Genomic DNA, 16,965 nt, shown 5'->3' with positions numbered 1-16,965 from the left:
AAATTGGGTACCCAAAATTAGGGAAGATTTTAAAAAACGGATCTTATTCTATTAAGATTATTACTGTAGTGTTTATGGAACCCAGCTGAGATTGGGACCCCATGGAGTTAACCATGGTATAAACACAGAGTAGTACATAGTCCCTGTGCCAGAAAAGACAGTTACTCACCTTTGTAACTATTGTTCTTCGAGATGTGTTGCTCATATCCATTCCAGTTAGGTGTGCGCGCGCCGGGTGCACGTTCGTCAGAAGATTTTTACCCTAGCAACACTCAGTGGGTTGGCTGGGTCGCCCCCTGGAGTGGCGCCACCATGGCACCGGATATATACCCCTGCCGACCCAACCGCTCCTCTGTTCCTTCTTGCCGGCTACTCCGACACTGGGGAAGGAGGGCGGGTTTGGAATGGATATGAGCAACACATCTCGAAGAACAACAGTTACAAAGGTGAGTAACTGTCTTTTCTTCTTCGAGTGCTTGCTCATATCCATTCCAGTTAGGTGATTCCCAAGCCTTACCTAGGCAGCGCGGTCAGAGTGAGATGTTGCAGAGTGTAATACTGCAGAGCCAAAGGCTGCATCATCTCTGGACTGCTGAACCAGGGCATAGTGAGAGGTGAAGGTATGGACCGAGGACCAGATAGCTGCGCGATATATCTCGTGAATGGGCACGTGAGCCAGGAAGGCAGCAGATGAAGCATGAGCCCTGGTAGAGTGTGCAGTGACATGGCTCGAGGGGACATGAGCCAAGTCGTAACAGGTGCGGATGCACAATGTCACCCAGGATGAAATCCTTTGTGAGGAAACGGGTAGGCCCTTCATACGCTCTGCCACCGCGATGAAGAGTTGGCGTGTTCTGCGGAAGGGCTTTGTCTGCTCGATATAAAAAGCGAGTGCTCTACAGACGTCTAGGGAGTGCAACTGTTGCTCCCTGCGCGATGAATGTGACTTCAGGAAGAAGACCGAAGGAAGATCTCCTGGCTAACATGGAAAGCCGATACCACTTTGGGGAGAAAGGCCGGATGTGGTCACAACTGCACCTTGTCCTTCTGGAACACAGTATATGGAGGGTCCGCTGTGAGAGCCCGAAGCTCGGAAACTCGTCTTGCCGATGTGATGGCCACGAGGAAAGCGGTTTTCCAGGACAGGTACAGAAGGGAGCAAGTTGCTAATGGCTCGAATGGGGCCGACATAAGTCTGGTAAGAACCAGGTTGAGGTCCCAGGTTGGGGCGGGGTGGCGTACCTGGGGGTATAGGCGCTCCAAGCCCTTGAGGAATCGAGATACCATAGGATGTGAAAACACTGAGCGGCCATTCTCCCCTGGGTGGAAGGTAGAGATGGCCGCCAAGTGTACCCTCAGTGATGATACTGCTAGGCCCTGCTGTTTAAGAGACCAGAGGTAGTCCAAGATGGTGGGGATCAAGACCTCGGCGGGAAGAACGTTCTGCTCTCTGCACCAGCATGAGAAACGCTTCTACTTGGCCAGATATGTTGATCTATGGAAGGCTTTCTGCTACCCAAGAGTTCTGTTGCACTGGGGCAGAGCAACGCAACTCAGACTGGGTCAACCACTTAGCAGCCATGCCGTGAGATGGAGGGACTGTAGGTCTGGGTGGTGAAGTTTGCCGTGGTCCTGAGTTATCAGGTCCGGGTGAAGAGGTAGAGGGATGAGGTTGGCAGGTCGACAACATGGTGTACCAGTGCTGCCTGGGCTACGCTGGAGCAATCATGATCAAGAGGGCTTTGTCCCTGCGTACTTTCAGCAGGACCCTGTGGACGAGCGGGAACGGTGGAAAAGCGTACAGCAGGTGAGTCATTCATGGTATCAGGAAAGCGTCCGCTATCGAACCCTGGGAGAGGCCTTGAAAGGAACAGAATATCTGGCATTTCCTGTTCTCACAGGACACGAAGAGGTCTACGCGGGGAAATCCCCACTTCCGGAAGATCGAAAGAATAACGTCCGGGCGAAGCGACCACTTGTGAGAAAGGAAGGATCTGCTGAGGCGATCCGCCAGAGTGTTTCGAACCCCCGGGAGAAAGGACGCTATGAGGTCTATAGAGTGGGCTATACAAAAGTCCCTGAGTCGTAGGGCTTCCTGACAAAGGGTCGAGGACCTTGTCCCGCCCTGTTTGTTTATATAGTACATGGATGTTGTGTTGTCTGTGAATATTGACACACAACAGCCTTGCAAGTGCTGCTGAAACACCTGGCACACAAGGTGGACTGCTCTCAGCTCCCGGACATTGATGTGCAAGGCCAGCTCCTGAGATGACCAAAGGCCTTGAGTGCGTAGATGTCTGAGGTGAGCACCCCAGCCGAGAGATGACGCGTCCGTCATCAGGGACATAGAGGGCTGGGGCGGATGGAACGGCAGCCCTGCACACACCAGGGAGGGGGTCAGCCACCATTCGAAGGAGCCTAGGATGCTCGGGGGAATGGTGACTATCATGTCTATGGCATCTCTGCCTGGTCGGTACAGTGAGTTGAGCCACGACTGGAGGGGATGGAGGTGCAGTCTGGCGTGTTTCGTCAGAAATGTGCAGGCCGCCATGTGACCCAGGAGACCGAGGCAAGTGCAAACCAAAGTCAACGGAACAGCTTGCAGGCTCTGGATGATGGCCACCATTGCCTGGAACCAGGGCAGCGGTAAGCAGGCTCTGGTGAGATTGGAGTCCAGGGTGGCACCAATAAAGTCTATCCTCTGAGTGGGAATCAGAGTGGATTTTTCCACATTGATCATCAGGCCTAGAAGTAGGAAAAGGTCCTTGACAATACCGACGTGATGGGTGACTTGTGCCTCGGAGGTCCCTCGGATGAGCCAGTCCTCTAGATACGGAAAAACGTGTATCCGACTGCGGCGGAGGTGGGCGGTGACTACAGCCATGCATTTCGTAAATACTCTTGGGGCTGTAGAGAGGCCGAACGGTAGGACCGCGACCTGAAAATGTTGGCGGTTGGCTACGAACCAGAGGTACTTCCTGTGAGGAGGGTAGATGGCTATGTGAAAATATGCATCTTTCATGTCGAGGGCGGCATACCAGTCTCCAGGATCCAGGGATGAGATAGTGGTCCCCAGGGATACCATGCGGAACTTCAACTTTATCATGAATTTGTTGAGTTCCCGCAGATCCAGGATAGGTCTGAGACTCCCCTTTGCCTTGGGGATTAGGAAGTAGCAGGAGTAAAACCCCGTGCCCCTTTCGTGTTTTGGTACCTCTTCTATGGCTCCTTTGGCAAGGAGTGTCTGCACCTCCTGAAGGAGGAATTGCTCGTGAGAGGGGTCCCTGAAGAGGGTCGAGGAAGAGGGGGCGTGAAATAAATTGGAGGTGGTACCCAAATTCCAGCGTGCGTAAGACCCAGTGATCTGACATTAGCTGGGACCACGCAGGGAGGAAGAGGGAGAGGCAGTTGGAGAAAGGAGGGAACAGAGCCTTTAATGAAACTGGTACGTCGTCCTCGGGTGCACCTTCAAAAGGTGGGTTTTGGCCCTGTGGATGGTATGGAGGGACCTTGGTTCTGGCCCCCTTGAGTGCCTGACTGCCTCCGACGACAGGTTCTACCCCACCTTCTGGCAAAGTCTTGTCTCTGTCTGGGCTGAGGGTAAGAGCAGTATGGCTGGGGGCGGAAGGGCCTGCACTGAGTCACTGGTGTGTGCATGCCTAGTGAGCGCATAATGATCCTGTCATTTTTTAGGCTTTGCAGCCTAGGGTCTGTCTTTTCTGAGAAGAGGCCTTCCCCTTCAAAGGGGAGGTCCTGGATTGTATGCTGGAGGTCCGAAGGAAGGCCTGAGACTTGCAGCCATGAGATACGTCTCATAGTTAACTCCGGAGGCTAGGGTCCTAGCTGCAGAGTCCGCTGCGTCCAAGGAAGCCTGGAGGGAAGTTCTAGCCACCCTTTTTCCTTCGCCCAGGAGGGCCACAAATTCCTGCCGGGAGTCATGCAGGAGCAACTCCTTAAACTTGTCCGCCGCCGCCCAGGTATTATAGTTATAGCGGCTAAGGAGGGCTTGCTGATTAGCCATGAGGAGTTGGAGCGCCCCTGCAGAGTAGACTTTGCGCCCCAGCAAGTCTATGTGCCTCGCGTCCTTTGATTTCGAGGCTGGGGCCTGCTGGCCATGGCGTTCTTTCTCATTGACTGACTGGACAATGAGGGAGCAGGGGGGAGGATAGACATATAAGTATTCGTAGCCCTTGGAGGGCACCATATATTTACGTTCCACTCCCCAGGCAGCAGGTGGGATAGAGGCCGGAGACTGCCAGATCATGTTGGCATTGGCCTGGATTGTCCGGATACAGGAGAGGGCCACTCTCGTGGGGGCATCAGATGATAAAATGTCCACCACTGGGTCCTCTACCTCCGGGACCTCCTCGACTTGCAAGTTCATATTTAGTGCCACACGCCTGAGGAGGTCCTGGTGGACCCTCAGGTCAACTGGCGGAGGGCTTACAGAGATGTTCCGGCTACCGCCTCGTCAGGGGAGAATGATGAGGAGAGAGCAGGGACAAGCGGGTCAGTTGAGGCCTCTTCTTGGTGGCCAGCCTCTGTCTCCCTTGGGATCTGGGAGTCTTGTGGCTGGACCGGCACTTACTCCGAAGTAGAAGGAGGAGGACGGCTTATAGTGGCTTCCGGCACCCGGTGCTCCGATGTGGCAGAGCGAGATGGGCCTGGATGTGCACCCTGGGCCTGATGATATGACCAAGGTGTCCAGAATGCCCACTGGTGAGGGCCATGATCTGGGGCCTGGGGCTCGTGGAATATCCTGGCGGGCACATCGGAGTCTCTGTCCTGGGCGTACGAACTGCCCACCTGCGAAGACAAGGACGGGTGCCGGGACAGCCAGGGAGGAGCTGAAAGACCCTGGGAAGAGTCCTTCTCTCTCGCCGTTGCTGATCTCCTCGGTACCAGGGGTCGGTACCTGGAGCCATACCAGTACCGAGAACGAGATCGGGACCTGCGACCTGCACGGTGTCGGGAGGTCGACCTGGATCTTGAAGGTCTGCGTCGGGAACAGCTACAAGAGTCCTGGTGCTGGGAGCGGTGCCGGGAGCTGGAGCGGTGCCGAGAGTACCGAGCCGGAGGCCGAGACGTCGATCTATGCCGTGAGTACAACCAGTACCGAAGAGGCGCGCGGTGTTGGGACCGTGATCGTCGATGGGACTGCGAACGGCGCCGGGACCTGGATCATGATTGGTTCCGATCTGCCAGGTCGAGTGAAGGCGGTCTCATTAGGGCTGGCTTGCCTATCGAGTGTAATACCTGCACTGGCGGTGCCGGCGGTTGAGGCAGGACAGACTCCGTCATAGCTATGAGGTCCCTGGCTGTGGAGAATGTCTCCGGTGTAGAGGGGACCGTAAGCTCAACCACAGGCCTTGGCAGGGAGCTCTCAGGGACCGGACTCGATGGCCCCCGCGGGACCGGAGTAGACGGTACCACAGCAGTTGGTGCCGCGGCAGGTGTAGGTGCCGGGCGGTCCAAACGAGGCTGCGTCTGCGGCGCAGAGGGCACAGAGGTAGTGGAGGACTTCAACCTCCTCAGTTTCGGGGAGAGAGATCGGTGCCGAGCAGGTCCCTGCGCCAGAGATGGCTGGTGCTGCAGCGTCTTAGTGGTGCCGGCACGGTCCGGTGCCGGAGGAGAGCTTCTAGCAGAGTGCTCAGCACTCGGTGCCGAAGGTGGAGGGTTCAGAGCTGCCTCCATGAGGAGATTCTTTAGGCGAAAGTCTCTCTCTTTCTTTGTCCTCAGCTTAAATGCCTTGCAAATACAGCATTTATCTATAATGTGCGATTCCCCAAGGCACTTGAGACAGGAGTCGTGGGGATCTCCTGAAGGCATCGGCTTGTGGCAGGCTGAGCAAGGTTTGAATCCCAGTGAACTGGGCATGGTGCCCCGGCACCGGGTGTGGGGAAGGGGCTAATGCCCAAACCTCACTTAACTATATACACTAACTATCTAAAGAACTATCAAACTAACTAATTATATAAATTCCAACTATATACAACAAAGATATCAAAGAAACTACGAGTAGCTACGGAAGTGGAGGACAGCTAAGCAGCGCTCCACTGTTCCAACGACCGACACGGGCGGTAAGAAGGAACTGAGGAGCAGTTGGGTTGGCAGGGGTATATATCCGGTGCCATGGTGGCGCCAATCCAGGGGGCGACCCAGCCGACCCACCGAGTGTTGCTAGGGTAAAAATCTTCTGACGAACGTGCACGCAGCGGGCGCACATCTAACTGGAATGGATATGAACAAGCACTCGAAGAAGAAGCTTACAATCTAAATAGAGGAGACACAAAGGGCAAGATGAAAGGAAATATACAGGCAGAGAGAAAGCAGCAAAGAGTCCTGTGGCACCTTCTAGACTAACAGACGTATTGGAGCATGAGCTCATTCTCCAACACATCTGTTAGTCTATATGGTGCCACAGGACTCTGCTGCTGTTACAGATCCAGACTAACACGGCTACCCCTCTGATACTTGACACCAAGTAGAGAGAAGTAAGTGGATGTTTGCAAATGTCAAGCTGGTGCCATGATTTGTGTGTGTGTGTGTGTGTGTGTGTGTGTTTGTTCTTATTTTTTTTGAAGGGTTTTACTGGGAGGAAGTTATCTAAAGAGAGACAAACAAAGCAAAGGTTGAAATAGAATGTCCAGAGTAAAAACTGTTAAAAAAGTCTGTCTGTACCTCAGTTCCCCATCTATAAAGTAGGGATAATACCACATCTTACCTCACAGGGGTTTTGAAAAGATAAATTCATTAATATTTGTAAAACATTCAGATTCTACAGTGATGTGCCACAGAAAAGGCCAAGAATAAATTGATAATTCTGTATTCAGTGCAGGGTTTGGATAGTGCGGAGTAAATAAGACATGGGGCCAGGAAATTAATGATGAGGATAAAAAAAAACATTGAATAGCTACCCATTCACTGTGCACCACATGTAGTCTGCACAGAAGGAGGTAGGTGCTCTATGGGAAATATGTATGTGATCATGTAATTAAAGACTTTATAACAGTGCATAGGCACAAGGGAGTTGAATTAAGGTTGCTTCCAACTGTTGTCTATATTCTTATACTTAGGTTGTAGGCTCTTTGGGACAGGGACAGTCTCTGTTACATGTTTTTACAGGGCTAGCAGAATGGGGCTCTGGCATCTAGGTGCTACCACAATACAAATATAACTTAAAACTCAATAAATCCAACATACTTGTTGCTGATTTCTAAGACTTAGAAAAATTAGTGCTTTGTCACACTTCAAAATTTGTTCTCATCATTTTTTGTTCATCTAGTCCAAACAATGGGGTGCAGAAAACTCAAAATAATCTAACTTGGGTCTCAGCAGAGAACTATGCATTGTACAAATACTGGGTTCTAGTTTTTAAACAAACAAATTTAATGTGGGAATGCTGGGAAGTTTCCTGAAGTTTTTGAATGCCTAAGGGAGGTCTAGAACTTGTTGCAAGTAAAACTTAGTTAACGCTTTGTGTTTTAATACATTAAGCACTTCCCTTGCAAAGACTGACTTCAAATTAATTGTCAATGTGAGAGAGGAGGGAAGATGGTAGTGTTGGTATGTGCATATGAGTGTGTTACATTAGTTTCAGATTTCAGAGTTTAGAGGTATTAACTCTTTGAATTACTGCTTTGCAGTGGTTTATAGCACTTTACAGTTGAGTATTCCCCTAAATGTACAGGGATTTTCCCTCCTGTTCACTTTCCCCAAAAAATATTCACCAACAGCAGAGGGGCATGGAACACTTCTTCAGCTCAGAAGCTTGGGAAGAAGAGGGTGAAAAGCAGTGTAGGCAGCACTACATAATTCTCCCTAAACCCTCGTTTCTCCATCTCTGTTGAGAAACTGCTATTGCAGACTTTCTTACGGAAGGCCGTGTAATAATTACCATAGTCTACCCAATGCCTGGAGTGAACTCAAGTGTATTTTTTTAATACAGACAACAGTACAATGGAAGAATTGCAGGAACAAACAAGAGCTCAAAGTGGAAAGCTTTTTAAAATGAGAAAGTCATGTAAGTTCAACAAGCTAAAATGGATTACTAATAACCTAAATCTATTCCCCTGTGAGCCCAAACTGCTGTCTTATAGTAGGCTAAATTCCAAGTATTTGGAAACAATAGTAAATATTTTTTCTTTGATTGAACAAACTTTGTGATGCCAACCTCAAGCATAAAAAACAAATTAGTCAGGCTTCCCAAAATCAAGAGATTTTTTTTTGAGAGGTTAAGTTACCTTACAATAACTGATGTTCTTCGAGATTTGTTTTCAATATGCATTCTAATCATAGTATTGCACACCCCCTAGCAATAGAGATTGGAAGTTTTTTTCTTGTTAGCAGTCCCCAGTTGGTCCTTATATGTTCAAGGAATAACCCCCACCCAAGTGCATAAAGGGGCAAGGCAACCAAGTGCCTCTCAGTTCTTTAACCAGCCAAAACCTTACAAGGACTTTCAATAATGGGGATGGGTCTTAGAATCCATTTAGGCCAGTGGTTCCCAAACTTTTTACTAAGTTGATCCACCAACTGCATTGTCTTTTTTTGGGACCCACCATTACATATATACACATATGCATGTGTGTGCCTGTTCTTCCCTCTGCTCCCTTTTCAGCACTCCAGCACCCTCCTTTCTTTCTCAGATAGAAGAACCTGACTGGTAAAAATCCTCTTTGAGAGTGTAGCCGAGGAATAACTCTTTCTACCCAGAAGATCAAGACATTTAGGTTTCTTGTCCTTGAAAGTTATTTTGTAAAGTCACTGCATTGTGCACTCTTGAGCAGCGGTGACCTCCAAAGAATATCAGTTTGGCCACATCTATTTCCCATAAGGGTAACCACATGGTAACCCAAGGAGGAGGAAACCAAGAAGCATGGGAAGGTACATAATCCTTTACAAGAAGACTTCTGGATCTGGTTTTAGGACAAACGTCCAGTGAGAGATATACATATAAGAAATAAAGGAAATCCCTCCAAATTGGCTTCAGTAGCTGATGAAGTTAATGCAGATTCTTCCAAATAAAGATGAGTAGCTCTTTAAGGAATCTTCATTAAGTGAGTACCAGATCAGAAGTGTAATAGGCAATACTGATGAGTCACCGCTACAAGATAACGATAATTGATTGTCACCATGAACCAGAAGTGATTCTGAATGAGCAGATATCACTAAATCTCATGGTACCATAAACGAGGGAGTTGAAATAATCAGTACTGATCCTGTAGCTGTAGAACCTATTGATACCAGTGTATGTGGTATCAATAAGAAAGAAGTCAAGAAGGCTGTATCCTTGGCCTTAGATAGTGCTTTGTGTACTTGCTACCAAATCCTTGCATACTGATGGAGCATGCACCGTAGACAGTACCGTAACCTTCAGAGGTTTGCTGAAGCCTCAGAATGATCAGAAGTCTCTCTGTGTAATGTACGAAGCTCTCACTGGTATCCTTTAGGATTTCTTAGGGCACTTTCTTATGTCTTGAGGTGATCTCATCTTCTTTTCTTTGAAGGGCCAGGAGAATGAAATTTGTTTCCCTTTTCAGCAAAAGATCTTTTAACTGCTCCAGCAGCACTATTTGTAGAGGGAACACTGGAGACAGACTGATCTGACTGACCAGAATCTGAGTCAAGTCTGATCGATCTGTCCAGGAGTTACACCCTAAATTTAATCTCCATGTTCTTCTTAGACCACTTGGCAAAAGAACAGTAGATAACGCATTTACTAGAAATATGGCCCTCACTTTTGAGGAGTGTCTCTGGTCAGCATAGCAATGTTACACAAGGGGCACATTTTAAAACTGGGAGATTTAGGAAATGGCACAGCTGTCTACTACCCAGCACCAATATCTAAGTAAATGTTAAAACTAGCTCAAAATACTAACACAAGAACGAATCTAAAGCTGACTAAAAAAAACTCCACTATTTACAATAGATTAAACCCAATCTTAAAACAGAGATAAGGAACCTTTAGTGTTCCATCTGTAGCCTAAGGTGCACCTGAAGAAACAAAGCCCTTTATGCCCTCAGGCAGGCAGGGGAGGGGGCATTCTGTGAGCATGTGTGGACCAATGGGGAAAAAAGTTTCTACCTCTGGTATTCAGGGGTGCACAATACCATGACTGCAAGATATACAACCACTCAAAGAAGAAGAATTTTTGAGTTCTTTTTCTTTGCTTCCTGGTAAATCATGTTTTTAAGCTTTTCTCCATGACCATAAGAGATGCAAACATTTTTTAAAAAATGAAAGATGAGATTCTCATAGTTACATGACTAAACCATAATGCTTCAGAGAAGGAGCTAATCACTACCTCAGTGGTTCCCAAATGCTTCCAGGCCATGACCCCTTTGGACTCACCTCTATTAATGCCACCCTGAGGCTACCAGTAGACCAAGAGGAAGCCTGCCCTGCACTCACTCTGGACAACCACAGCTCCTATGTGCAGCAGGATGGGGGGAGAGAGTGAAAGGGAGCCCACTCCACACTCACCCCAAGAAGTTGTGGCTCCTGCATCCTGTCGTGCAGGATCCGGCTCACTACTCCAGGTGTTATGACCTGGCATATATGGTCACAGCACCACTCAGATTTGGTCTATCTGCCCCTCCATAGATGGAGACCCACAACCCATCCACCCCCCACAGCACCCTTTCTGTGATCCCCCTCGGAGTCATGACTCACGGTTTGGGAACCACTAGGAACAAGTTTCTCTTATGGACAATCAATTCCATAATTGTCCACCATAGAGCTTTTTACACTTTCCTCTGAAGCAGCTGGTTTTGGCTACTGTTAAGAGTCAGGACACTGGACTACATGGACCACTGGAACTGATAAGGAACACAGTAAGTGTGAATCACATGTTCAATATTTGAAAGCATATATGACCACATATGCATCCAGGCTATTTCTTTGGTATCAAATGTTGTAGGAACCTTTTGCTTCAGGAAGTCAGAAAACTGAAAATGCACAATGTTGAAAATGTGCCACAAGACATCCATACTCCTGTGTTATTTCTAACTGCAAACCAGAATTCAATTTTTCCTAAACACAGATGAATAGTTCTTGTGTAATTGTTACTAAATGTTTTGTTTTTTAAACACTTTTTTAAAAGGAAAGATTTATAATCATACTTAATTTTTTAAATGTGATTTCATAAAATGTTCATGAAAATCTAAATAAAACAATTCCTATCACAGCCTGCAACAACCATGATCACACACTGCCTGTTACCTCTTTAATTTTGTCCCTCTTCTCTCGGATGTCCTTATCTGTTGGGTCTTCACTGTTTATCCCTATGAGGTTTGGTACTGGTACAGGTGGCAGAGGCTTGCTGTCTTTCTTCTTCATTTCTTGGGCTACTTTGTTCTTTTCTGTCTGAATCTCTGCTTGAATCTCATCTCGAGATTTCTTCAGCTTCTCTTTTGCCTCCTCTAGAGCTTTTTCATGGTCTGCTCGGATCTTATTTCTCAGGCGCTCCTCTTCTTCTCTAAAGAAACAAATGCTAGTCAGAGCTTGCCTTCATAAAGGAAATAACAATTGGGACAACCCCCCATTAAAGAGAAGAAGCCATATTCTGCACTGGTTTACAGTAGGCAATTATGTTGACTTAGAGCAGGGGTCGGCAACCTTTCAGAAGTGCTGTGCCAAGTCTTCATTTATTCACTCTAATTTAAGGTTTCACGTGCCGGTAATATATTTTAACATTTTTAGAAGGTCTCTTTCTATAGGTCTATAATATATAACTAAACTATTGTTGTATTTAAAGTAAATAAGGTTTTTAAAATGTTTATGAAGCTTCATTTAAAATTAAATTAAAATGCAGAGCCCCCCGGACCAGTGGCCAGGACCCGGGCAGTGTGAGTGCCACTGAAAATCAGCTCGTGTGTCACCCGTGCCATAGGTTGCCTACCCCTGACTTAGAGTTTCACAGAAGTATGTCAGTTTATAATTTAGTCCCAGTTCTCAAACAGATTCCACACAGTTTCGCTTTAGTGCCTTATTTGTTCACAAACCATGAGAGCGGTCATCTTTCTGAGGCAGTGACTGGTTATTGTAAATCATGCCTCAGTATTTTCCCTTGTCCTTTCATTCAACAGTTTAGAAAGAAAAGGCCCCATGTTCTGAATTTCATCTACAAGGCTGACATATGGTTTCATAAATGCACCTCTCCCCCTATATAGAACACACAAAATTATGTTTAGCAATGACTTAATTAAAAAAATACCAAGAGGGCTGTTCCCTACCTTTTGCTTAGGGCCGCCAGGGGAGGGGGGCAAGCAGGGGCCCCCATAAGAATGGCTGAGGCTCCCGCCCATCCCCATCCCCACCCGACCCCGTCTCTGCCTCTCTCAGCGCATCCAGGAGAGTCTCAGAACAGTGCTGCAGTGTGGCTCCAGCGGGGCCCCTGAGCTCCGCCCCGCTCAGAGCCACATAGTAAGGGGGTGGGGCTGCAAGCTCCAGCAGGGCCTGAGTTCCCTCCGCTCAGCCTGGAGCTCACAGCCCTGTCCCCTTATCACGCGGCTCTGAGTGGGGAGGAGCTCAGGGGCCCCGCCGGAGCCACGCTGCAGCTGTCGAGGGAAGCTTCTGGATGCGCTGAGGCTCCGGGTGAGGGGAGAGCTAGGGGTAAGGGGCCAGGGCCGAGGGGGTTGGCTAAGGGGCAGGAAGTCCCAGGGACAGTCAGGGCACGGGGGGGGGGGGGGCAGAGGTTGGAGGGGGAGGTCAGGGGACAGGGAATGGGGGGGTTGATTGTGGGCATTCTGGGGGTCTATCAGGACTCAGCGGGGGAGTAGACAGGGGTCGGGGCAGTCAGGGGACAGGGAGCGGGGTGGGGTCCCAGGGTGGTGGTTGGGGAGGTCTCTGGGGGACGGGGAGGGAACAAGGACCAGGATGGGTCAGGGATTCTGAGGGAGGGGCGGGCAGTCGGGGGCAGGAAGTGAGTGGGGGTCAGATAGGGGGCAGGGCCAGGCTGTTTGGGAGGCACAGCCTTCCCTACCCTAAAGCTCATTCAGCAGTTTGAGGCTTCCAGAAGAGCCAAGCTGTTAGCTTTTCCATTAGGGCTACCATCCCTTTCACTTCTCAAATGCCAAATTATAGTCTATATTTAATTTCAATGCCTTAGAGAGATTCATGTCAGGGGAGGGTAGCTTAATTTAAAATTAGCCACTGGGGGAGGGATCACATGAGAAGAGCAATACCCTTCCCAACCCTACCAAGGGAGACCCCCCCTCCCCTGCATTCCCTGAGGCTTCAGGGGGGTTAATTCAGTGGTTCTCAAACTTTTGTCCTGGTGATCCCTTTCACATAGCAAACCTCTGAGTGTGACCCCTAACCCCCTATAAATTGAAAACCCTTTTTTATATATTTAACACTATTATAAATGCTGGAAGCAAAGCGGGGTTTGAGGTGGAGGCTGACAGCTCGTGACCCCCAGTAATAACCTTGTGGCCCCCTGAGGGGTCCCAACCCCCAGTTTGAGACCCCCTGGGTTAATTTAATTTTAGCACCCTGTGTCCATTCACATGCATGTGCTATTTTGAGCATTTCAGTTTTCAGAGCATAGGCTCATCCCAGATTCTGGAACAAGCTCAAATGCTCAGTTCGTGGAGTATGTACATAAGCTATACTAAAGACAAACCCACAGTAACTATCTCCAGTTTATGAGGGACTCCATGGAGCCAGTCTCTAGGAAACAGATAAATGCATGGAGGTCAAGTCCATTAATGGCTGTTAGCCAGGATGGGTAAGGAATGGTGTCCCTAGCCTCTGTTTGTCAGAAGGTGGAGATGGATGGCAGAAGAGAGATCACTTGATCATTACCTGTTAGGTTCACTCCTTCTGGGGCATTTGGCACTGGCCATTTGGTAAACAGGATACTGGGCTGGATGGACCTTTGGTTTGACCCAGTATGGCCGTTCTTATGTTCTAACCTAAATGAACCCAAAATTATGGAGACAGATACGAGTCAAGAAAGCCAGCAGAGTATCAGAAACCTGGAAAAATCTCTGACTGGATGGGCTCAGTCATTTGGTCACAAGCTGAGGTGGTTCAAAAGTTCTGGATTTTTTTTAAGCAGAATTTTTTTTTATTGTTTCTTTAAACAATCAAACACAGCAAGCAGCAAATATTTGGCCACACACTTCTGAAACCCCAAACTATATTGAGGTTTTGACAGACTAATTTCAGCTTTTCAATTAAAAAAACCACAGCAAATTTTGAAGGAAAGCAGACATTGTCCGTGATTTTTTTCTGCTTTTTAAAAACCCTTAGTTTTCGATCCAAAAAAAGTTTTGATGGAAAATATTTGTCCAACCCTTTTAATGAGCTTTATTGCCTTTTAGCACTAGCTGATGCTGAGAACCAGTGATACCTTGTAAAGAAGTTTTCTCAAAACTGAGTTTGTGCCGAGATGCGGAAGGTTTATTTTTCCCAGAGCCACCTGTGGTGGGAGGGAGCAAGTGGGGCAATTTGTGCTGGACCCCGCAGGGGCCCCCACAAGAATATAGTATTGCAATTTTTTTTATGGAAGGGGTCCCCGAAATTGCTTTGCCCCAGATCCCCTGAATCCCCTAGGCGGCCCTGCTTTTGCTCAATAAAGAGTTGCATCAACAACCTGTTTTATGTGTAACACAGCAAATTGTAGTCACCCAAGTCATTCAAGAGACATGGCCTGCAAAAACTACAGGTCCCAGCACAGCAAGTCCCATCCTGATTTGAATGGCTTGTCGCTAAAACCAAGGTGGATCATGGCATGCTGAGAACTGCAGTCTCTGGAAGCAGCAAAGCTGCATTTGGACTGCTCATTTTGGGCCTTCCAGAATTAGTTTTCATCCAACTATAAAGTGATTTAAAATGTTAAAGTTTAAAAAAGCTGTGCCCTCTGGTATTAAAGTCTGCTGTCACTGTCCAACTGAATCAGCTGCTTAGCGATATAATAAACATCTACACTAGTGTTCCCCAAGATATGGAGGGCATCCTCCTGAGGGAGGAGGGAGAGGAAGGACTAATAGAGTGAGGGGGCACAGAAGGTATATAAATTAACATGAGTAAGTCTTGAACAACACATTCCAGGGCAGCAGGGGTAGGAACGAATGGTTTCATTTTCCTGGACTGGGGCTCAGCTTCTAAAAGTTTGGGAAATACCACCTTAAATTATAAAGCAAATTATATAAAATACAAAAGCCGTGTTAAAATAATCTTTTTACTAGCATGGAGCAGAAACTTTCCCAAGGCACTGTAGTGAGCTCCTACTGGACCTCTATCATAAAAAAGGGTTGAGGCCCCTTTGAAAACTTGGATGTAAACTAGGGGAGTTTGCCTCTCTGCACCACAATTTTTCCAATTACCAAAATGCACTTAAGTCAATCAGAGTTCAAGGAGTGGTAGGAATGCAACATGGAGACCTTGGAGTGTAAAATGTTGCTACAACCTTCCAAATGCACTACTCTCCGGTTGTTTTCCCCACGTGTTAAAGATCAAACTGCTGACATCTCCCCCTGTGCTGTGCAAATGGCGCTCAGAATAAAAGAGCAGCCCGATTGTGTGGGAAACAAGGGCTGGGAGCTGGAAATAATAATTGCTTGTCTCCGTTGCACATTCTCTGCAATCAAAATCGAAAAAGCAGGAGAGAGTTTGAGTGCAGAAGGGGTGAGAGTTGGGCTCTGGGAGGGAGTTTGGGTGGGGGAGGGGTTCTGGGGTGCAAGCTCTGGGCTGGGACAAGGGGGGTGCAGGAGGAGGGAAAGGAGTGCACACTCTGGGAGGGAGTTTGGGGGCGGGAGAGGGTGTGTGGGAAGGGGGAAGGGGTGCAGGTTCTCGGAGGGAGTTTGGGGGCTGGGGAGGTGGGGTGGGGGTACAGGCTCTGGGAAGGGGTCGGGGGGTGCAGCACTTACCTGGGGTTCCAAGGTGGGGCAGGGGGGCTCCGCGTGCTCCTGCCCCCAGGCACCACCCCCACAGCTTCCCATTGGCTGCGGAGGAGTTCAGGGCGGGGGCAGCACACGAAGGCACAGCCCCGCCCCGTCCTGGGGCCGGCAGACACATGGAGCGAGCAGGCAGACACCGCTCAGCTCTGCTGCGCTGCCAGGGCCTCGCCTGGAAGGGGGGAGCACCTGGGGACAGCAGGCGGGGCCAAGGGAGAGACCCAGCCCAAAAACTGCTGGAGCCCTGCGGGCCACATTGGGGAGGTTCGTGGGCCACAGATGGCCTGTGGGCTGGGAGTTTGATACCCCTGATCTAGGGTGAGAAATACTATTTGTAACTAATTTATTTAGTGAAACTAGCTTAGTTTGGGTATTTGATTTCATTTGCTTAGTAATATGCTTTGTTCTGTTTGTTACCCATTTTACTACTTAAAATCTGCCTTTTATAGTTAATAAAATTTGTTTTTTTTATTATTAAACCCAGTTTCTGTAATTTCTAACTGGGCAGGGGGCAGAGGGGTTAAGAAGTGTGCACACCTCTCTCCACATTGAGGGAGGGGGCAAAATTCATAATGTATCTTTGGGTCTGCAGTCCAAGGGTGGTGGACATCTGAGTGCTGGAGCAAGACCCTTAAACTGAGTCTTCCCAGAGCTGATCTGAGGCTGGATGTTGCCCTGCCTGTGTGTATTAGAGAAGGTTTTAATAGCCTGGCTCAGCAAGACAAGTTAAAGGGGGCCCATGCTGGCAGAACAGGTAGACTCAGTGGTATCTCAGCACCATCAGTTGGCTTCCCAAGGGGTCCAATCTGTCACAATACCTTATACCCAAAACTATTAAAAGAATTCTCTGATCATCTCTCTGAACCATTAATGTGGATTTTTAGCAAATGTTAGAACACTGGTGAAGAGCACAGGAAAAAATCTAATGTTGTACCAATATTTTAAAAGAGTAAATGGAATGACCCGGGAAACTACAGACCAGTTAATCTGACATTGGTCACAGGCAAAATCATGGGAAGGTTGATATGAGAAGCAATTAGTAAACAATTAAAAGACGGT

General features: G+C 48.3%; 1 protein-coding gene across 1 annotated transcript in view; it reads right to left on the bottom strand.

Annotated features, from left to right (window-relative positions):
- The window catches only part of MAN1A2 (mannosidase alpha class 1A member 2), a 310,617-nt gene that overhangs the window by 235,640 nt on the left and 58,012 nt on the right, over nt 1-16,965 (bottom strand). The window contains exon 2 of the mRNA XM_050921239.1: nt 11,225-11,480. Within this exon, the coding sequence (XP_050777196.1) occupies nt 11,225-11,480 (256 nt within the window). The remainder of the gene's footprint in view (nt 1-11,224; nt 11,481-16,965) is intronic.

Source organism: Gopherus flavomarginatus, chromosome 1 (genome assembly GCF_025201925.1).
Source record: "Gopherus flavomarginatus isolate rGopFla2 chromosome 1, rGopFla2.mat.asm, whole genome shotgun sequence".
NCBI classification, from domain to species: domain Eukaryota; kingdom Metazoa; phylum Chordata; order Testudines; family Testudinidae; genus Gopherus; species Gopherus flavomarginatus.
The sequence above is the reverse complement of the archived record's forward strand: the minus strand, read 5'-3'. Positions and strand labels throughout refer to the sequence as shown.